The sequence below is a fragment of the Pantherophis guttatus genome, chromosome 3 (assembly GCF_059756535.1).
Source record: "Pantherophis guttatus breed Tessera chromosome 3, ASM5975653v1, whole genome shotgun sequence".
NCBI classification, from domain to species: Eukaryota; Metazoa; Chordata; class Lepidosauria; order Squamata; family Colubridae; genus Pantherophis; species Pantherophis guttatus.
The window spans coordinates 56,195,689-56,218,503 of record NC_142065.1 but is presented as its reverse complement, the minus strand read 5'-3'; the positions used below and the strand labels follow the sequence as shown (position 1 = coordinate 56,218,503).

General features: G+C 37.9%; 1 protein-coding gene across 22 annotated transcripts in view; it reads right to left on the bottom strand.

Annotated features, from left to right (window-relative positions):
- The window catches only part of PTPRF (protein tyrosine phosphatase receptor type F), a 529,684-nt gene that overhangs the window by 22,518 nt on the left and 484,351 nt on the right, over nucleotides 1-22,815 (bottom strand). For 12 of the 22 annotated variants that reach the window (XM_087889634.1, XM_087889639.1, XM_087889635.1 and 9 more), the window contains 3 exons: nucleotides 20,444-20,595; nucleotides 17,548-17,663; nucleotides 13,273-13,370 (listed from right to left, as the gene is read on the bottom strand). In XM_087889634.1, coding sequence (XP_087745760.1) covers nucleotides 13,273-13,370; nucleotides 17,548-17,663; nucleotides 20,444-20,595 — 366 coding nt within the window. Of the gene's footprint in view, nucleotides 1-13,272; nucleotides 13,371-15,866; nucleotides 15,900-17,547; nucleotides 17,664-20,443; nucleotides 20,596-22,815 lie in introns of all 22 variants that reach the window. The other 10 variants (XM_087889625.1, XM_087889627.1, XM_087889628.1 and 7 more) reach the window with 1 other exon arrangement.

Below are 22,815 nucleotides of genomic sequence, written 5' to 3'. Positions count from 1 at the left end.
CCTTTCCAACTCTTACATAGTTTCTCAACGTTGAAACAGTATAGAATATTACACTGAGTAAACATAAGTTTCACATGAGTTATCTGATTGATGATTAGAGAATTTACTTGCTGCGTGGGACATCCAATCTTGTTACCACTTCCATTTATGTTACAGACAATACCCAACAGTAATTTTAAGAACAGGCCCTTTGCCAGTTAAATACAACATTTAATGTTTCTGTCACATGAATTCTCTAACCCTGAAACACAGATGTGATATGAATTGCTGAATACTGTCTCATATCAGTAAATTTTCATATACAATATACCTGAAAATATAGTACAATTAGCATTTTTTGATGCCTAAAGGCTAATTTTCCAAATTATTATTTTTTTTTTACAAGTGTAGAAGCTCGTATGCACACAGGCCACACACACACACACACACAACACACCAAGAATCTCTCAGGAATGAAATGAGGATGTGATGACTGAATTTAGGAATACAGATCAGTGGACACAAAAATGGATTGTTTGTGTGTATGTATTTATGCATACATGGAAAATGAACTGCTCCCTTGCAACCTCTCTCATAGCTATACCTAACTTGGCATGGCAAACATTCACTATTCATCCTGGAATAAGCATCTTGGAATGTACTATTGAGTGGGTAAATCATCTCTCCCAACTGCTATTCTTTCCCCACAAATCATTTCTCGCGATACTTGGCAGCAAAGAAATGGTAATCCAGGTCCTTAGATCAATATTTGCTGTTCAACATTTATACCAGAACCAAATCCCTCATTTGCTTACCTCAGCTACTATAAAAGAAAAGTATCAGTCATTTTTCCAATAAGACAGAAGATTATATGCCAGGAAACTAAACAGCAAAGAAATGACAGCAGAAATGCTAAGGTAGAACCCTGAGTAACAAAATCAACTACCGAAGTCTACATTTAGGTTATTTCCAGTATATTGAGGGAGGTCTGTAGGTTGTGTACAATTCCCCAGCACCATCTGTAGTCCTCCAACACTGCATGGCCAAATTTGATGGCAAAATGTCTACTTTGTGGCAGTGCAACTTTGTGTTCCCTTGCTTAAAGAAAGAAAGGGAGGTTTCTGTGAGATTTCTGCTCCCATTTCCATTTTACAAAGCCTAAGCTTCTGACCAATTCTGAAGTCTTTAAAGATAGAAATAGGGGTAAATCTCTTCTTCTTTAAAGGCCTGATGTTCCCTTAACATACACACACACGAAGGTTTATAAGTCCCTTGAAAGCCAAGCTTTATTAACAAACAGCACACGTATCGGTATCAACAAAAGGAATGATGGCCAAGTTCAAGATATTAAAGATGCCTTTCTGGAAAAATTGAACATCTCCACATCAATTGTAAAGGATTTCCATTTCAAGGAACAGCAATTGAACATATAAAAGGGATTTTCACAACTTCAACAGGAAGGATAGGACATCACAACGTGACTAATAAACGGTTTGGGAAATGCAAGAGGAAAATAAACTATTATCAGCATAATAAGCAGGTAGTGCAAAGTGACAGACCAATTTGACTGTAGTCGTATTAAGCACATCTCCCAACTGATAGAGGCAGGTCCAGGGGTGGTTCTAGATAAAACTTTTATAGAAAAAGCTGTATTTCATCCATGGAGTTTTATGAAGGATCAACCAGGTCATCCTTCTATACTCAGCCAATATTTCCCTGTTGTCTCTTTCTAACTCTTCTAATCCTCAAAGGGGGGAGGGGAAAGAGTAGAATAACAATGCATTTTTTCAGCCAACATGATGAGAAAATAAACAGCCACGATATGGTTAGATGAACTGTGGCAAAAATGGATTTATTGGATAAGTATCTCCCAGCCCTAATATCTGGCCTGGCTTTTTCGTGAATCTGACCACGAAAAATCAGTTATTTGTATTATTTACACACCTATCACACTATTCCTTTTAATGGTAATCAACATTATGTAAGGTACAGATATCTTGAATCCACATATTTTTTTTGCCCATGCCATTTTTAGCTTATAACAAAATGGCAGTGTTTGACAGCACTACAGAAAGCAGTTACTTGGGGCTATTCATCTTACGTTTAGGTAGGTTTGCTTTGTCCCAGGAAAAAGGAATCTATCTGGGTTCCTCATAAAAGGAAGTTTCCAATTTGCAATAAATCTAGATCTAATAATCTAAATCTAAATAAAGAAAGCTTTTGCTCTTGGACAGGTATTTCAACCTCCAAATTAGCACAAAAAATGGAGGCCATCTGAAATCTGACATTATAAAGAACGATGGACAGTTTAAAATAAACTAATAAACACAATTATGTCTCAAACTACATTTCAGTAGATGTGATATACTATATAATATGCTCAAATTCAGAACTTTTGTTATTTCATCACATTTCCTAGATGTCAAAAAACTTCTGCAGACACGTAATTTGTGTCATAGAAAATACCTGGTATAACTGAATTTCATTATTTTCAAGTATGTAAGAAGTGAAAACATCCTTCAGAGCCATTTCACAGGCCTTTTTCAAACCCAGAAAGGTTAGGATAGAAGTACAAAACTCACCTCTGTACTAAGTCACACTAAAATTGCTGCAATGTGTTGAAAAAGAAAGGGAAAGGTGGCACAAATCAACCATCCGTTCCCAATTCCCAGCAATGCCATTACAGCAATTGTCTTGCTGTAGAGAAAGTGTAAAATCCTTGACTATGCTGCCATTAACAAGTCCATAAGAAGGCAAACAGGTGAGAAAGGCAGGAGAAGGAATCCACCTGGCTGCGAAGAGGTGCTAATTAAATACGCCTGCAAATGAGTGACTCATTTAGTAGTGAAATGATTTAAACTCTGATGAATTAATGTGCACCTGTTTTCCCCTTAACACAAACAAATGAGTAAATAAGCCAGAGAAGGAGAGGTGCTTAGAATGCATCTGAAGACCATTATATGCTTCTTTTACAGATGGGCCACACCAAGTAACTTCCCACCCATCAAACTACCTTTTGTTTGGTGGAATATTCAATTTTTTTTTGAACATTTGAACACACATTTGAACATGTCCAACATGTCTCTGAATGACAGCAGCTCTTTGTCAACTGACCAATATCCAACCATGAAACCGTTCAAATGAGGAGTCAATCACACAACATTATTCCTACAACCACAAGGAAACAGCCTCTACTAAGGCAGCCATGTTTTTGGCAATTTATATATAATTGAATAAATGTACACGGGGGGGGGGGGGTAATGAATCCAGACACCTGCATGCAAAATGCAACTGAGGATTTCACAACCCCAAATGCTCCTTGTCATAAAAGTTCGTTGCTACTTGTGTATTTGCCCATCAATTTTCCCAAATGAGATCTGCCTGTCTGCTGTGGACTGAAGCTCATGTTCTGTATGCAAAGCAGAAAGAAGAGATGGATAGAATAACAGACTTGTACTCTGGTAATACAGAACTGCTCTCCGATGTGCTGAATTCTTCAAGTGACAAGCAGCATCTGAGGGAGCTCTAAGAAATGCCAGAGACCTTGTTCTGCTGTCAAAAGAGGTCTAAAGAAAGTCTGGAAAGGGAGGTCGGAGGCTGCTTGGGCAGAAGGTAGAGAGCTGTAGTGAGGCACAGACCACATTTCTCTTTCTTGTCTGTAGCTGTCACCACAAAACTACGTATTTTCACCTTGCCAGAGCTCTGAAGGGCTCCTAATGCTGTGGCAGATGGTTGCAAGGGAAGGGTTAGAAAATAATAACAGGGCAGATTCACAGGAGCATTTGATAGTGTTATATGAACATTCAAGGGGTAATTATAAACATATTGTCTCAGCAGGTGGTTGGGAAGTGGAACATGTAGGGCTTCCTATTGCCTTCACAGTGTTATCTCAGAAAGAATGAAGCATGCAGGACATACTTGGAGTTACAATTAAGAGCTTCCACTGTAATGGTATAAAAAAAGGGAAGAGGTTGCTCAGAAATATCCTACGTTATTTTCCCTCCTGTTCCGTGGTGGCAGGAAATTAGAACTAGCAACAGAAGCAGTGATTTTCAGGAATTCATCCAGTGCAAGCAGTGCTGTTTGATAGACAAAAGACTGCTGGGATTTGCTTCAAAAATTCTTATGACAATGTATGCGCATTCCATTACACAGGAATATATAATACTACGGAGATTGCCCGTGTCTGTGTATATTTATAAGCAGATTGTACCTGCATTTAATGAATATCATTTGATGTCTCAGAGTAAGGGCATATAAAGAAAACATTCAAATCTAAGCCCAGGGCACTTTCTCTATTTCCATAGGGAGGAAGTGCAGCTATTTGGAATTTTGAGATCATATTGTACCGTAGTATTCTCACGAAAAGGCTACTGTTATGGGCACTATGAAAACACCCAATTGCTAGGCATTAAACTGGGAAAGATGCTTTCTGCTACAGCTATTTATTCTTCCTACACTCAGGATCCATTTCCTTCTCTGCCCCCCACCCTTCTCATTTTCTAAGATTTTCTACAGCATGTGGAACACAGAGGTGTGCTTTTATAGGTATTTCGTTAATTTATACCCTACATGTCTGCTCTGACATGTGGTCAAGATGGCCAACAAAAATTAAAACTAAAATTTTAATATAACGGTTTAAAACATTTCAATTAGAATAAATTGAATAAATTCAAAAATCATCGAACAGTTGAAAGCCTAGCCACAAAGATCACCTTTACAGATTTCCTACATAACTAAGGGAGGGGCAATGTAATTCCAGTGCCTGCATTTGGTAGCTTTGGCTCAACACAGATTGTCTTTTCTCTCATTCAAGAAAAAAGTGTTTCTGATAATCAGGGCAGGGCTGGAAATGCTTCTTCTGCTGTTCTTATCAGGACAAGTTTAGTGGTTCCTAGATAGTCAGATTTTAAGTTGTTTAGGGCTTTAAAGGTCAACATCAACATTTTCATTGTATTATGGTAAGCAAATGGCAGCCAGTGCTGATCTTTTCTATGTTTTTTTTCTTTCAGTCTTGTTCCACATTTACTGACATATAGTTGCCAATATAGTACTTATTTCCTTTTCTGCAACTTACACTGTTCAATGTCTGCATTCTATACTTTCTATTGCATAGCTGTCCTACTCCTTGTTACTTTCAAGCAAGTCACTTTCTAGTATGCACTCTGTTCAGTCTTTCAATCACATTTGTAAAGGTTTCAATACAATTTTCCATCTGCCTTTAACTCACTTGCCTCTATTGGCTCTCTTCTATTATTTATTCTTAAGATCTACTTACTTATACATTTTCTTGTTATTTTTCTGATCTTAAAAAAGATTTCCCTTTTGTTAAAATTTTCTTTTTGCTGACATTTTTGATTGAGGTGCTTCTCATTCTTTCTTGTTTGACCCTGAAAGTCTGCTTTCAGTTGTTGAAACATCTTTTTTGCTGCTTAAAGCTTTCATTTTTTAATTTCTGTTGGGCTATCATGACAGTTTGTGCTGAAAGCCACTAAGATTTATGTTAAATTTTAATCCTCTGCTTCAGTTCTCCATAGTGAAGACACTCCACACTTTCTTCCCATAGCACTCACAGATCTCCTTTAAATGTACAGAATCTTTCCTTATATGGATAACATATATATTTTCCAGGTGAAAGTTTGTGGGTTAACAACTGTAGAAATTTAACTTATATATTAATTCTTAATGATGGAATTTTATTTATTGTTTAAGATATTTTTTACTTATATGAATTACCCAGTGTTTGTATAAATTAAGCAGGATACATGTAAGATTTTAAAAGTTTAAAGTTTTTGCCTGTCCAAGTCACGATGCTTATCTCTGATTCTTAGCTGAAGGAGCCTGCATTGTCCAAGAGATGATTCTGTCATCTATTTCTGTGGCCAGCATGAAAATACAGAATGCAGTAACCTTTCCCACCAAAGCGGTACCTATTTATCTACTTGCATTTGCATGCTTTCAAACTGCTAGGTTGGCAGGAGCCGGGGCGAGTAACGGGAACTCATCCCATCGCATGGAGCCTGGGTCTCAAACCTGGGCTGTCAGTTTTCCAGATGACAATCTCAGCATCTTTAACTGCTGAGTTATTGTGTCCCCTTAATGCAAGTATTTTTATATCAGTATTTCATGTTTTTACCCCGCAATCTGCACTGGGGGATATTCTGGCTGATTATACTGCATTTTGCTATAGGAAACAGAATCCTGAAGCAAATAATAAAAGTACATTACTCCACTAAATAAATAAATAACCACAATAGAAGACTAAGGCAGAGAAACTGCATTTGTTTTCCTATCTGTTTCCATTTACCGTATTTTTCGGAGTATAAGATGCACCTTTTTACCCTCCAAAAGGGGGTAAAAATTTAGGTGCGTCTTATACACTGAATGTAGCCCTACCCATCCACTGGCTCCCACCCTTTGGCCTGTGCCTCGCAGCAGTTACCTTCTTGCAAGCAAACAGCAAGAAAAAAACAGCCCCTTTCAGCTTCAGCATAGGTTAATTAGCACAAGTTGACTAGATCGGCCTCCCGACTCTCAGCTGATTTGCTCTCAGCTGTTTTGCGCAGGGCTTTCCTGCTTGCTGCAAAAAGTGCTGGAGCAGATTTTTTTCCCCCTAGCTATGCTGAAAAAACGAAACTGAAAGTAAAGCAGATTCTTTGCTGCAACGTGAAAATGAGGCAGAAAGAGATTTCTTTTTCTTTTTTCTCACCAAAAAAGGTAGGTGCAAACAATGGGAAATTTAGGGCAAAAGAGGAGAGTTCAAGATTTTAAAACACAAAAGAAAAAAAGCTCTATTTAACTAGGGAATTGTAATAATTGAGATACTATTAATTGTATATTGTGTTCAAAGCAGAAATGGTTAAGTTGTGGTTTGGAGGAATATATGGGGAAAATTATTTGGTTTATTATTATTGGTAAATATAATTAACTGATTTGTAAGAAATTGGATTGCATGGAAATAATTGGAATATTCATGTTCATATTGATTAATATACAAAAAACTTAGTTATAACTAATTGATTTATATAAAAATGTTGAATTTGTATTAAACAATTGTAATATTAAATAATTAACCAATGTGAGGATGGATATAAAAATAGATGACAATGGGAAGGGGTATAATATAGAATAGAAGGGAAAAATTGAATTTGATTAAGATTAGAGATGAGAATGAAGGTTAATATTGGTTTTTTTAAAAAAATAGATGAGGAATGAATATGGCAAAAAGGAAATATAGAAATTGTAAATTTAACTGAAGTGACTAAACACTGTTTAAATTTGTGAACCAGCCAAACACTCTGTTCAAAGAAAATACATCGTATGTTTGTATGTGTGTTTGTCTAAAAAATTAAAAAAAAACTTAAAAAAAAATAACAACCAAAAAAGGTAGGTGCGTCTTATACTCCGAAAAATACGGTAATTCTCTGTGCATTTATGTGGTTAATTAGAAGATGGCCACTGGATGCAGACAAATGTCATATATTTCACTGTATAATCATCTCTCTACCATCTACAGCTTCCCATATTTTACTTAATTCTTATGGCAAGATATCATGAGGAAACTCTCCATGGACCTTTTGGGTAGCGAATCCTACTGTTACTACTAATAAAGAGACCTGTCCTTAGAAATTGTTGGAGATGTCAAGAGAAATAGTCTATTCATTTTCTTTAGACATAAATTTGTTGGACATTTTTAAAGGTCATTTATTTCCAGTTCTAATAAATATAGCCAATATTTGCTTGAGCTCAAATTAGAAAGACTGGAGCTGGGAAGCCGCAGATCACAAATATATAAAATGCTAATTTTGAGAGATACTGTATTATTTTACACTGTCATTAATGTCTCTTGTAAAAGTCATACTCCTCCCCACCCACCCCCCCGGACATATTCCTGTCGCAGTATCACTGTGCCCATGTAAAATAGGCTGTGTCCAATTAAAATGGGTTTGTATACAGGCATATAAGAAGATAATCCCAGATTGTTTTTCATTCAGCCATTTGAAGTGACAACCCCTTTTTTTTTTAATAAAGATGGCTCAGCAATGTAAGCATCACAGTTTTCCCGGAATGCCTAGATTTTGCTCCTGCTTTTGATCATTAACCTTTAAATAGCTAGTGCTTCTCTAGAGCTTCTTGGTCCCTATACAAAAGTATAGGGACCAAGAATTTGAATTCAGCATGTAAAGTGTCTTCTGAATCAAGAGATATACTATAGCAAGGGGAAATAAGAAGCAGAAGACAGCAGGAACTATAGTACATATAAAAGGCACATTCTCCATTTATTTTCTGCCTCTCCCCATATGAATGTTTGCTCATGATTTAAACCTTCTGCAGCCGAAGAAGATCCTACAGAGTTTGATGCAAGCACAGGAAAACATTTATCTTGCAATAGAATTTCCTCCAACACAGCAATTTTTCAAATTAACCATTTCCCCAGTAAATGCTTAATCATAGACAAACTAGCTACCAAACAAGACTCATGACAATTCCTGGGCTCCTAATATCATTATTTTGGACTCCATCACAGCAGTAAGAGCACTGCAGTGACTACTGCCAAGTTTCACCATCGAAATACAGTTATTCAGAACTGCAGGAGATAACAGAAAATGTAATGTGAGAATGATCAGATTAGTATGTGTAGGTTTCAGAGAACACCATCAGAAAGCTGCTGTATATAATTTTTATGTTATGGAATTTTATAGAATTTATTAGCATGATAGATGTTTTGATCTTTATAATTGTTGTGATTTGTTGTAAACCACCTGGAATCTATGGTATAAACTGTAGCAAAGGGGGAAAAGTCATATTCAAAAGGGTTCAAATATGAAAGAGTTAAAGAGAGATCTAAATCTGATGTGTCAATCTAAGTTGTGGGTAGAGACAAAGCCTAGGGCAGGGGTGTCAAACTCGATTCCATTGAGGGCTGCATCAGGGTTGTGTTTGACCTCGGGGGTGGGGGTATTTATTTATTTATTTATTTTATTAAATTTCTATACCGCCCTTCTCCCGAAGGACTCAGGGCGGTGAACAGCCACAAGATAAAACACATAAATACAAAAATTTAAAATAAATTAAAAACGAATTAAATAATTTGGCTGAATTTAAAATACCCCATAATTTAAAAACAAATTAAAATTTACATTTAAAAAGGGGAGAAGATTTAGGCCAGGCCAGCTTGATGAAATAAAAAAGTCTTAAGCGTGCGACGGAAGGTGCGCAGATCCGGGATCCTCCGTATCTCCGGGGGGGAGCTCGTTCCAGATCGTATGTGGGTATGGCCAACTCAGCATCACTCGTGTTGGGAGTGCCTGTGGTGGCCCGAGCGCTCTGCCAGCAAAAACGGGCTCCTGAGTTCCATTTTTACTAGCAGAGGGTTGCAGAAGACCGTGACAGTTGAAAACTGAGCTCGGGAGTCCGTTTTCGCTGGCAGAAGCATCATAAGCCGGTCCGTCGCTATTTCCAGGGCAGCCCCCGGGCCAGATCTAAGCACCCGTGGGTTGGATCTGGTCCCTGGGCCTTGAGTTTGACACCCCTGGTCTAGGGAAATGAAAACTAAGCAGCCAATCAGGAAAAGGAAGATTTCTCTGTCAGGTGAACTACTGAAAAAAGGAAATGAGGCAGCTCAATTTTGTCTTTCTCATTGCTTTTTCTCTCACAGGAGGAATTGAAGCACATCTTTCCAGGATTTCTCTGACTGGAGTAATACTTTGCAATGTCACCTGGGATTCATTTATGTTTTCAGAAACTAAGAGAGTGAATCACATTCTTTGTACTGTTATGTGTAATTTGGACCCTTGTCCCATTTGATTCCTTCAGGCAACAAGGAAGACACGAGTGACTGGTGGTTAAATGCTACTTTGAGAGAAGCGATAATGCTGCTCACCTTGAAAGAGTGATGTGCCTTGTTTCAAAAAAGCCATCTGTTGAGCCATCCTTATTTGAAAACTCTTGTCTTGTGTTTAATTTCTCCTCTTGGAGAAAGCTTATTAAGTCTGAAGTAGCTCAACTGCAGTCAACCCTAGATGTTTAAGGTTGGTATGGGATGGAAATAACATTGGTCACTCTGTTGGATGATCTATGCCAAGTTCTGGAGGCTGATATGTACCTGTCTTGGTCCTGTTAGAATTTTTAATACCAGAAACCAGGGTATCTTTTAGACCATAGGAACTGAAGTTGGAAGCACTGATTTCCAATTGTTCTGCCTTTATTTCAGTGGTTGGTTCAAATCAGAAGTGGTGACATCATTCAAATTGTTGGGTACCACAAGCTTTGATTCTCTCCCTTCATCTCTTTAACATTTATGTAATGCTGCTGAAAAAGGTCATCTGTCAGACTGGTATGCGTTATCAGCAATTACAGAATAAAAAGGATGACTAACAGACACAGGCAAGATCCATTACCAAAGTAACAAGGTGAAAAAATATGACTTAAGATATACAGAAGATACCCAAAAAACATTTCAGACACCTTACTTTACAGGAATATAAGATGGGGAGGAGGTAAAACAAGATTAGATTTGCAAGATTGATATTAGTTCCAGACCAGAAAGCAAATCCACTGGAAGACTAAACCACCTTTATTAAGATTGTTTATAGTAACAGAGTCTTGAATTTAATCCACATTTTTTGCCTCATTGCTTAGGTAAAGAATCTTACTTATCTCTTCTCAAGGTCACCCTTTTTATTCTGTATAGCAATACTCTTGATGATTATCAGCTTTACACTGCCACCCTAGGCTGAATCAGAGATATTGTGGAAATCTTCTCATATCTAAACGTTGTGATGTTCCAGATGGGTAAAAGCTCAAACTAGATCCTAGCAAGAGAAAATTGCTTCTTCTCCAGAACTTTTCTTGTCCAAGCTGTATTCTTGAAGAGATTACCCATTCCCTAAAGAAGATAGTTTGCAATCTGAGATTCCACAGGAAACTTCTCTAACACCAAAGTTTAGAAGCATCAATACTCTTTCTTGTCCTGCATTTTCAGAATAAAACTTCTGCTTCTATTGAATGCACCAGGAAAATAATATCTGTATCATTCTGATCCTTATAGGTATAGCTTTTCCAAGGCCTTCATTGCTATTCTACCACTTGCTAATGTGCGGTATATTTCTTGACTGATGATTCCTTTGTTGTTAATACAGTAGTCAATCCTAAAAGGCAAAAACAATCTACTAGGTCGATATCATTGTCGATTCTAAGGCTGGTTGCTGTACTTGTGGTCATTAATTTGGTCTGTATACTTAAGTTACATGTTTTCACTGTGCTCCTTGAATTTCATTACTAGAGCTTGCAGATTATTTCAATTTTCAGCTATCAGGGTAGTGTCATCAGCATAATACAGGCTATTGATTTTTCTTTCTCTAGTTTTAAAACCACACTCGACTTCTTCTAAGCTACCTTCAGTATACATTTTGCAAAGAAGCTAAATGAGCATATTGCTTTGCTCACTCCTGTTGCCAACCTAAAACTAAAGTGTTTTGCCATGTTCCTTCCATACCAGAGTTTCCTATGTATAGGTTTTCTGTCCATACTGTGGTTTCCTAACCTGTTTATAGAAAATTGAGATGTTCTAGAATTGCCATTTTTAAGTATTCTTCTGGCCTTTTAAAAAGCCAGCTTGGATATCTGGCATCTACTTTTTCATGTTGGGCTCTAATCACACTGGATGAGCCTCAGCATTATTTTGCTAACTTGTGGAATTAAGGATATTGCACAAATAGTTGGCAGATTGATTTCTGTGGGCTACAATTGGTTCTTTGGGTCTGTTGGTAAAACATAATTAGGACTTTTACTGAATCTTTTGTTACTTGCCATAACACTGTAGATATTCCATCAATTCCTGTAGGTTTCCAACGTGGTAATGACTGAAATGCTGATCTAGCTAGAATTTTTCAGAACCTTCTTGCAAGTACAGAACATCTTCTAGTATAACTTGGATGTTGACATCTATATTGTACAGAATTTCAGTATGTACCTTCCATCTTTGTTCAGTCACCTTTAATTCAAGTATTATCTGTCTGTTAGTGTCCTTTAGCATACCAATTCAAGGTTGCAACTTCCTTCTAAGTTCAGAGATTTTTTGGAAGATGTTCCTTGTTTTTCCATCTTTTATGTCTTTTACAGGTGGTGTTGTAATACTGCTTCTTGTCTCTTCTAAAGGGTCTCTGAAATTCCTTCCTGAGAGCTTGGTCTTTTTTGCTTTTGGCTTCTCTTTTCTTCATGACAATTTCTGCTGTTTCTTGTAACATCCATTATGCTTTCTTCTCTTTCTTGATCTTTGGCAGTCTCTTCTCAGATTCATCCTTAATCATTTCTTTCAGTTTGTTTTAAGGTTCCCCTGATTTCCAACAAAGAGGTTCAGGACTTCAAAGCAATTCCTGATTTTAAGTACTATATGTACCTGTTCTTTAATTACAGCACTGATTGCTAATAGATTCCCAGCTCCAATTCAATTAGCTTTTTTTTTTTCACCTTTAAGACTTTACATATGTTTGCTCCAGGATAGATTACTGATGACCTCCTCCAAGTGAAATCTGCCTAGTCACTGCATAACTGAGGGGATGTATTCCTACAACAATTCAGAAGGACAAAAGCTTGAAGACAGCTCTTCTCTGTGGAGGCCCTCATGGGTTGGAATATAATGACCCCAGAGTTTTACCCTTACCCCACTTTGGTAAGATGTTGAAAACTCTTTTGTGGCCATTTAGAGTTTAGTAAAGTAGTTTGGGACTATTTTAAAACTATTTTTGGGAGATACTTTTTTTTAAAAAAAAATCAATTCAGCTTTTCTTTTGTATCATTGTGTTATTTTTATTCTTCTATTTTATGTAAAATAGAGTCAGAAGTCATGACTGAGCTAAGAGTAAATAAGTAGATGTTAGAAGACTTGAGAGTGAAGTAGAATTTCATAAATTGTGAATATGGATATAATTATGTTATTACACAGTCAACTACAGCATAGACAGTTACTCTTTCTTAGTATAAAGGATAGCCAGTTTTGTCTGAAAAACCGGTCTGTTCTAGAGGTTAAGGCACTAAACTAGAAAGCAAGAGACCCTGAGTTCAAGTCTTGCCCTAACCATGAAAGTCAGGTGGGTGATCTTGGGCCAGTCACTCTCTCTCAGCCCAACCCAACTCACAGAGTTGTTGTGAGGAAAATAGGAGGGTGAAGGAGAGTTGGATATGGTTGCTGCCTTGAGTTATTTGTAAAAATAGTGATATAAATATAAATAAAATAAAAACAAAACACCAAACTATCCCCTCTCTCGCCAACCCCGCCCCCAGTCTTCTCACCTCATATTCCTGGGAGAATTTCAGTCCATCGTTGGCTTTCAGTCTGTCAATATTGTCAGCAAGGTCTGTCACTGGAATGGGAGGATGGTCACGCATGCCTGTCAGATCAAACAAAACAGAGGGGAACATAGTATCAGGAAGAATCATTCTTTAGCTAAAGGGAGAGGTCGTCTTTCATATGTGCATAGTGGAGCTGATGGCAATGAATAGCAGTAGCACAGAGAACGGAACATGAAGAAGTCAATGTGGCATGCGGTGCCTGTAAAAAGGCAGAAAGTATCTGTTCATGCTTAGATGACACAACAATCAATCAGGTGGTTTCCAAATATAATAACATCCTAGAAAAGGTGAAAAGTCTTGAAGCGATGCCCCTACATGTCCTTAGGCTAAAATAAGGTTGCAGGGATAGCAATAAAGCTCCTGAAGAATGGGACTGTGTCTTCATTTCGTATCAGCAATATGCAGTACAGTGCAGAAACAGAAATTGTGAACAGATGCTTGAGGAACAGTTTGAGTTTCTCTCAACAGCTTATTTGTCATAAAGTGACAGGGGCAGGCAAGTCATAAGTTGTACGTCTACTAAAGAAGCATCAATAAACCTTATCATTTAGAAAGACTGTATATTAACTTTCTTGAATATGCATTCTGGATGAGAATATACAGCCAAACAAAACAAACTTACAGAATTCAGTAAAACCCTATTTAATCATTTGAAGAGAGATGATATCCTATCCATTTATAATATGAAAATATCTCACTAGGACAGTTTGCACCATTTGCAGCAAGTTTTGTCATTTGCCGAATGACATTGTTTATAGGTAATGATGTCACCCTGCAAATAATCTAAAGACATAAATGATAAAAATTGATACAAAGGATATCATTTGTGTCATTTTCATACTGACAAATTCTGCAAACAGTCTAGATCAGTGATGGTTAACCTTTTTGCCATCGCGTGCCAAAAGCGGGGGGAGTGCAGGGGGGTCACACACGCATAATTCTATGCGCCTCACCCCCATGCATGTGTGTCCGACCCCTCCGCGCTTCCCCCGCTTTTTGCACGCGATGGCACGGTGGGCCCAGTAGGCCTGTTTTTCACCCTCTCCAGGCTCCAGAGCCTTTCTAGGAGCCTGGGGAGGGCAAAAACGGCCTTCCCCACTCCCCAGGAGGCCCTCTGGAGGCCAGAAACGGCCTGTTTGCTGACTTCCAGTGGGCCCAGAAGGCCCGAAAATCAGCTGGAGCTGAGCTTGCGTGCCCATCAATATGGCTCCACGTGCCACCTGTGGCACGTGTGCCATAGGTTCGCCATCACGGGTCTAGATGATAAAAGATGTAAAATCATGGTAGAATCAATATAAATTTAACTGCTTCATTGGACTACTTTGGGTGCAATGCACTTGTCATTTTTTAACACCGGAGTGGAGTGTGGGGAAGAGAATTCCTGGGTAGAAATTTGGTCCACTGTATCTGAAATGTACAAAATAGGAGTCTGCTAAGCTGTGGTCTCACTATAATACTAAGCTTTGTTTCCCCCTCTGACACCTAATTTTGCCTTTGTTCTTTGGTAATTCTTCAAGCATCAATATTCATTTCCTCTTCCTCCTTAGAACATGAGCACCAAATTCTATAACCCTATGGGGCCAATCAATTCACAAATGTTACTTTGCCTGCAAAATATCATAATATTACTAAAATAATGCTTGTTTTATTTGAAGCTCTGTAAGATGGAAGGAAGGAAAGAAAGAAAAAGAGAGCAAGGAAACATGGACTGAAAATGTTTCAGCAAGGTACGGGTAGTCTTCGACTTACAACAGTTCATTTAGTGACCATTCTAAGTTACAATGGCACTGAAAATAGTGACTTAGGACCATTTTTCATACATGATCCTTGCAGCATTCCCATGCTCACATGATTTACACTCGGATACTTGACAACTGACTCATATTTATGACAGTTGCAGTGTTCAGAAGTCATGTGACCCCTTTTGCCACCTTATGACAAGCAAAGTCAATGGAGAAACCAGATTCATTTAACAATCATGTTACTAATTTAACAACTGCAGTGATTCACTTAACAAATGTGACAAAAAAAGGTCATAAAATGGGGCAAAACCCACTTAACAACATAAATGTGGGGCTCAATTGTGGTTGTAAGTTGAGGACTACCTGTATTGCCAAGAGAATAAAAGTTGAAGTGCAATTCAGAGGATGATTAAGTCTAAGCCTACTGGACCAATTTTGGGTAGTGAGCATTTCCACAAAATATTACAAATTAGCTCCTCATAGCCTTATGCAAGGACTACAATTTCATGTTTCAGCCCAGCTGGGAACTTCAAGATTTCTGATTGGAACTGCTTAGAAGATTGTGTACCTTTAAACTCTTTTTCTTTCTTCCTGTGCAAGCTGGAGCATCTTACATGAGAAGCATCAAAAGTTTGTATTGATGAAACATCCTGGCTTACTAGAAAAGTGATCATGATATTACTAAATCTGTGGTGAGTGAGGTCGACCTTCATGATACTCAACAAAAAGAAATGGGAAAGAAGGAGTTGCGTGGAGTGAGAAAAAAGCAAAGCAGGTGGAAAGAAAACTAACTTGATATATTCGGGCAACTGGGGCCACTGGTACCTGTAAGAACAGAAATCCCATTACTGTTGCTGAGGCAAAGTCAAGGAGCAAGAGAAGGTCAAAAGGTAACACAAAAGTCCTCATCACCACCTTCAAAACCAAGTTTGAGGATAACAATTTTAGCTCCACACTAGTTACACATATGGAAGTATAGTAGGTACAGTATTAAAACAATATCAGTTACAACAAGGATTATTTTACAGGTAATTTTATCACCAATATTATCTTGTCTCACGTAACAATAGTTAGGATTGTCTCAAATCTTATGATAAATGATCTGGCCTTTTCTCAAGACCATGCATTCTTTGTTACAGGAATTTTATGACCAAAGTGCAGTCAGGTAACAGCAATATGTTACCAAATTTGCCTCAGCTGAAAATGAAAATGAATATAAAGAAACTGTCAACTCATGTAAGAACTGTTTGTGAAGTAGAAATTATTAAGGTAGAAAGCTTTATAATGAATTAGAGCAGTTTAATTAATTATGTACTAAGCAGGACCTTAGTACAACCTTCAAGAGTTGCTACCAAAGATAACAAACTACCAGTCTGCTGAAGATTTAGTGGTTGTTTGGTTCCAGATATTATTCAGCTCAGCCTAAGGTGAGATTAGATGGAGGCAACTGTTAGTTCAGATTGAAAGTATCAGTCTTGAAAATCAACTGATAATCTAAAATGGTGCAAAGAATGGGAGCAAATTCTGGACATAAAAACTAATCTGCTTTCCTCAAGCTGTATCTTTTAACACAGACATGGGCATTTTATGGTGTCTGGGACACATTTGGCTCTTTGGCTGTCCCTATCCAGTCTGCCTGAGGTCGATCAGAGATCAGAAATCAAATGTAGATAAGTCTACATCATGCATGCGATACAACTACATTACTTCTATTTTGAAGGCGACTGCTACGATTTTCAATTTATGTATGTATGTGAGTGTAGGCCTACGCTTTGGGCCAGCCCTCCACTACAGTCCCAGTTTTCATATGGCCTCTTAGGAAAATTAACTGCCCATCGCCCACCATATATATACACACACAACCTGAATAGCCCTAACCTCTACTCTGTTTCTAAGATGACCTGAGTGGAATAATCATGTCCAGCTGTAGAGTAAGAAAAGGCTACATGCAGCCATAAACAAACTTGCAGATCTAACCTTGAAATGCTTCCCTGCCCCCTATCATTTAGGAAAAAAATGTCCCAACTTGATGTGTAGACCTCAGAAGCCAAATATGTCCTTTTTTAATTACTAAAATGGCTTAAATGCTTTGTAAAGTCCGCCACCTAAGGAAGGCAGGATGGCAAGTTATTTCGCATAAACAAGTGAGAAAACAAATCAAGTCTGTTCAGATGAGAGTGAAATAACCTCCAAAAAGCAATAAATCTAGAAAATGCTGCCTTATGAAGAGACTCTGCTGAGGGTCAGCAGTGACTAATAATTTAACATGTCATAAGAACCAGAAGGTAGGGAGCACTTCAGGAACCCAATCAGGAGCCAGCCTACTAAACCTGCCAACTTGACATCTGATCTATCAGCAGATTGGACTTTTATTTGGCTGATTAATTTGAACCAAGTATGATAGGTACACCCAGTGAAGAGATATACATAACATGAGGGATAAGTATCCCTGGACAATATAACTATAGCCCACCTGGTGTTTGGTAGTTAAGTCGCCTCATTTCAACAGGGTCAGAGGAGTGGGCCAGCAAGGAGTCCTTCAGGCCAATGGAATGTTCATCCTTGGATGAGGGTGAATTGGCCCTTTTCCTAAGGAAAAGAAAGAAAAGCTTATACGAAATAAATTTGGGAAACAATAACAAGATCCCGGCAACAGTCTCAGAAACATATATAGCAGCAAGCAAAAGGACTACTAAAGCTCTCTATCTGACAGGAACACAATGACAAAACCTTGACATTCCTCTTTCTCTTCATATTTATTTGTAAGGGACTATTTTCTACGGTGGAAGAATACAGAGGATTCTCTGTATTAAAAATTATTTAAAATGTGAAGAGTTGTAATGTACAAGGATAAAGGGTCTTTAGGGTAAATTTTATTGGTCCATTAATACTTGTCTTGAATGGCTGAAGGCCCTCCAGGCATTTGTTAATAGCATAATAAAATACATTGTTGTCTCTTCGTGTTATATTTATGTCCATAGTTTTGCCACCCTAGGCTCTTATCCCGGTAGAATTCACTAACTAAGCAGAGAAGAACCTGTCCAGAAATTAAATGGGATAGATTTGCAGGAAATTTTGGAATGGCAAGAAATATTATTGGTGAGGTCACTGATTAGCATTAAATCACATGACTCCATATGGTTCTGTTGCTTCTTAGCATTCACCTAATGCATGTTACAAAAGGTTTCTTTTTCAGCCAACCCAACTGTTACATATGTGCGTATGTTTGTGTGCATAGGCGTGCATCAGTGGTGGGTTGCTCCCAGTTATGACCGGTTCTTGAGAACCAGTAGTAAAAGCAGTGGGAGGCTCCACCTACCCGCCTGGACGTCATAAGGTCGATCTGCGCATGTGCAGAAGTGTGCGCGTGCTCCCATTGCGAACCGATAGTAAAGGTAAGTAGAACCCACCCCTGGTGTGCATGCATGCAAGTGCACATGACTGGCTGTTCAAATCTCTTGAATATAGGTAAAGGCATTTTGATGCACTCCTAGACAAGGTAAATGGGACATTTTGGTAAGCGAATGTCTTCCTGGTGACAAAAGGCCATTTTTTAAAAGGAAAAAAAGTACCACAAAATTGCATGATAGGAAACTACTTGCAACTTATAGGAATTAGTGTGAGTCAGGTTGCTCCAGCAGATGCACTGCTGTTAATATTTTTTTCAAATCATTTTCTATGACATTTCAGGGATGGAATCTGTTCAACATATTTATTATATATGTTTATATATTTGTAACGTAGATTGGGAGGAGATAATTTATAAAGCAACCACATGTCAGAAAAAAAGTATGTCATCAATCTGAATTCATTACTCAAACAAAAGTATATAGAAAAATGCCAAGATACTTTGTTTTGGCCTCTAATTTCTGTTAAAAGTCAATTATGCTCTTCTATAATAGCATTACTTTATTTTACCAATGATCAGTTATGTAACAAAGTTAGCAGTCAAGTGAGAAGAAATCTGGTTGATAACAGGAAAAAGGAATCATTCAGAACAAGGCTTATGGAACTGATTAATAGAACATGCCACATTCTTAGCCAAACTTTCTCATTATAGACATGTAAAAGACAAATCCTAAAACATGGTAATCTTAATTGTGAAGTTATTTATTTATTCTAACAATGACACAAGGTAGGTAAAGGATGAGGAAGTATGGCACAGTAGCAAGAAAGGCAGAGAATTATCAAAAACCAGTCTGGTTTGAGCGGTACATATTTTGGTTTTAACAAGATGAAATTCTGGATCTCAGCATAAACAACAAAAAGAGAAAGATGCTAACTACCTTTCCTGTTTGCTAGATCCACGGAGAGCAGAAATAAAGAGGAAACCAGGATTATTCAAAGATACTAACCATATATGCAATAACCCAGTCACTTTCTTTCCCTCCACCTTGGAACCATGCATACATTTATTTACAGCAAAGTTATGATAGGTTGTTTACGTAAGAGATGGAAGGCTTTGCATTTGCTGTAAATAAATAAGTTGTTGCTACTTTAACATCACAGGCAGATGACACTGGACATTCTTGCCAAGAACATGGTCGCAACTAACATGATAGGACCTCCTTCTGCCCCACACTGAATTCTATATTTTCGTGGATTAAAGCACCAAGTAATGGGGGGGGGAGAGGAGAGACACTACTTGGCATAGATATTATATAATTTAAGCAATAGTAATCTATGAAATTTAACTAAACACTTATATGAAGTTGCTCATTCTTATTATAGATAGGAACCATGTATAATCATTTGTTTAGCTACTGTTCAAAGTTACAACATTGAAAAACGTATTGAAAAAAGTGACTTACGACTGGGCCTTGTACTTATAAATGCTGCAGCATGCCCATAATCATGAAACCAAAATTTGAGTGCTTGGCAACCAGTATATATTTACAGGGGTTGTAGCGCAACAGGATCATGTGATCGCAAGCTTCCGACAAAGCATAGTCAATGGGGGAAGCTGAATTTGCTTAAGAATTGCACGATTCACTCAATGGCAGTGATTCACTTAACAACTTTGCAAAATTGGGCACAACTCATTTAACAACCACCTTGCCTAACAACAAAAATCTGGTCCTAATCGTGGTCATAATTCAAAGACTACTTGTATACACAAAAAGCTTATCAAATGTTGGCAGGTTCATTCATTCCATTCCAAAATGAAATGCATGGACTGTTATCTCCCATCTGCCTTTGCCCTACAAGTGAGCAAAGCTTTGGGTAGAATCAAACTATCTTAGAGATGGCTGACTTTCATCTTAGATTCAACATTATGTTAGTCGTTGTGAAGAACTTAAGCCCCTTTAAGCTGCCATAATATGGGACCGTAGTCACCGCATCTGCTGTAAGTATAGGCTGCTGCTTACCTTTTGAAGAGTAGGATAGCAATAACAATAATGATAATCAAGATGACCGCAAGGACAGGCCCCATCACCCACAGCATCTCTGGTTCATCTTGCTGCTTTGGTGATACCTCCATCACAATCTCATCTGAGTAGGGACTGGCTGCATACTTCTTCTAGAGAATGGGAGAGAAGAGTAGACAAAGACAATGGAAGTGAAGAACTTCTTCCATTATTCTTTTGTTATCCTCTGCCCAATAACCCCATGAGGTTTATCTGCAATTTTCTTGAGCAACAACCCTGGAACCATCAGATACTAAGACCAAAATCAATTGTCTTCCCTTTGGTAAGCAAAAATTTACAACAGCCAGGAAGTATTTCAATTGCAGAATGAAATGGTCCAGTTTAGAGCAAGTTGCCAGTCTCAAATGCCCAGAGTCAAATTACAGTCTTTGGTATTGCAGCTAAGTGAACATGGTTGCTTATAGGTAATGACTAGGTAGTTTAGTTTATTAGCCATTTTAAAGCATGAAAATGTGAGTAGATACAACAGGTACCACTTCGATGGCAAGACATTCTCTGTGCCTTGACGTATAGTCATGCTGACTACATAACCACGGAAATGTCTTCAGACAATGTCGGCTCCCTCAACTAAGAAATGGAGATGAGCACCGCCCCCTAGGTGGGACACGACTGGACAGGGGAAACATTTACCTTTATAAACAGACCGCCAAGCTTGATAAGTTAGGGAACATCCACTGGGCAAACTACTGCATGTTAAAAGTCATTGGCAGGCAACAATCTAAGCCTTGAAAATAACATGTTCACCTACAGTTTCCCACATATACATCTGCATTCAAATGGTTATCTATAAAACTGGAGATGTTCTTGCCTGGTGCATTCACAGATCAGCACTTAGGTATGCTATTCTCAAGTCAAAATAGAAACCATCTGTACATTGCCTTTTCAGATTTACCTTACAGGTCAGGAAGAGACACAAGAACGAACATGATTACCCTTTTTATAAATAATACTAAATGCCGTGACCAAGGAAGCAGCATGCGTTGACCTCTTTTGAGCCAGTGAAGACTCCTGCTGATCTAAAGTTGGGCAGCTGGAGGATGAAACTTTAAACAGCCTCTTTGATTATTTTTTGGCAAGAGAAGCAGAAAACACTCATATCAGTCTCTTTTTGTGGGTTCTCAGCAGGATGCATATATATAGGGCTTAATTTGAGCCATATTTCCTGATTCAGTGTCAGACCTTAATGCAAGAACTTGAGAAATAGGTAATCAATACTTACAAGTCCATTTTAATACTGTTGAGAATAAATTCCAAATGTTCTGGGATTGAAGGAAGGAGCTACAGAGATTTTGAACACCTGACCATTCTCATTTTAGAAAGAACATATGCTAAATGATAATATCCCCTGTAATGTTTGCACGGTTCTTCAGCCAACATTACTTAATATAATGAGAATCATAAGGGAAGTTTTAGTTTATAGCAAGTAGGATTAACCAAGCTCAATATTAGAAGGGGCAAGCAAAGTATTAGAGCTTATAGTAGCCAAGAAGAAACTCTAAGAGCATTGGAGCTTAGCTATAGAATAGCAGTAGCTGGATCACTTCCAGGGAAGAATGGAGGACTGAAAAAGTGGAGCTGATAATGTACTAAGAATAGGGAGCTGACAAGCAGATTGGTTCCTTTGACCCTCACTGGGCAAGGAGAGGATGCAAGATTGCCTAAGTTGCACTCCATAGGGTTGCCTCTCACAAGGAGGAGGGAAAACTGGGAGCCACGAAAACGTGTCATACCTGCTCCAGCCACAGTCAGAGTCTTGCAAAAGACACTAATTTCACACTTTTTTTGGGCTAATCGCTGTTTTAGAAATTGCCTATTAACTTACTTAAAGAGATTAGACACCTTCAAAATGACAAGGCAGTGCCTTCCATCCTTAATATAAGAAATTGAAACTTTCTTTAAAAAGCTTTAGAAATTCAAAAGAAATAGCAAAAAGGAACACAGAGTTTTGAGCATAGAAAGTTTTAAATGGATTAAAGGGTCTGAAAACATCAGAACATTTGATCTCGAATATTAAGACTTTGAAATTAATTCTAGAGAATTAAGTATTTTTGTGGGAAAATGTTTTAGATATTGGAGACATAACGAGATATAAAAAGCTAAGCAACTTATAAAGGGTTTCAAGACATTTTTTAAGGAATTGCATCGGGATACTGAATCACTGTCTCAGCAGTGTTGTCTATTCTTAGGAGCAGTCTGTTCCCAGATGAAACTGTTATAGAAAAAAAAACTGCAACAAAATCTGAGAATGTGAACAAGAATTTGTCATTAGACGTGCAAAAATAAAATCACCTAAGGCTTTAAAAATTAAGAAG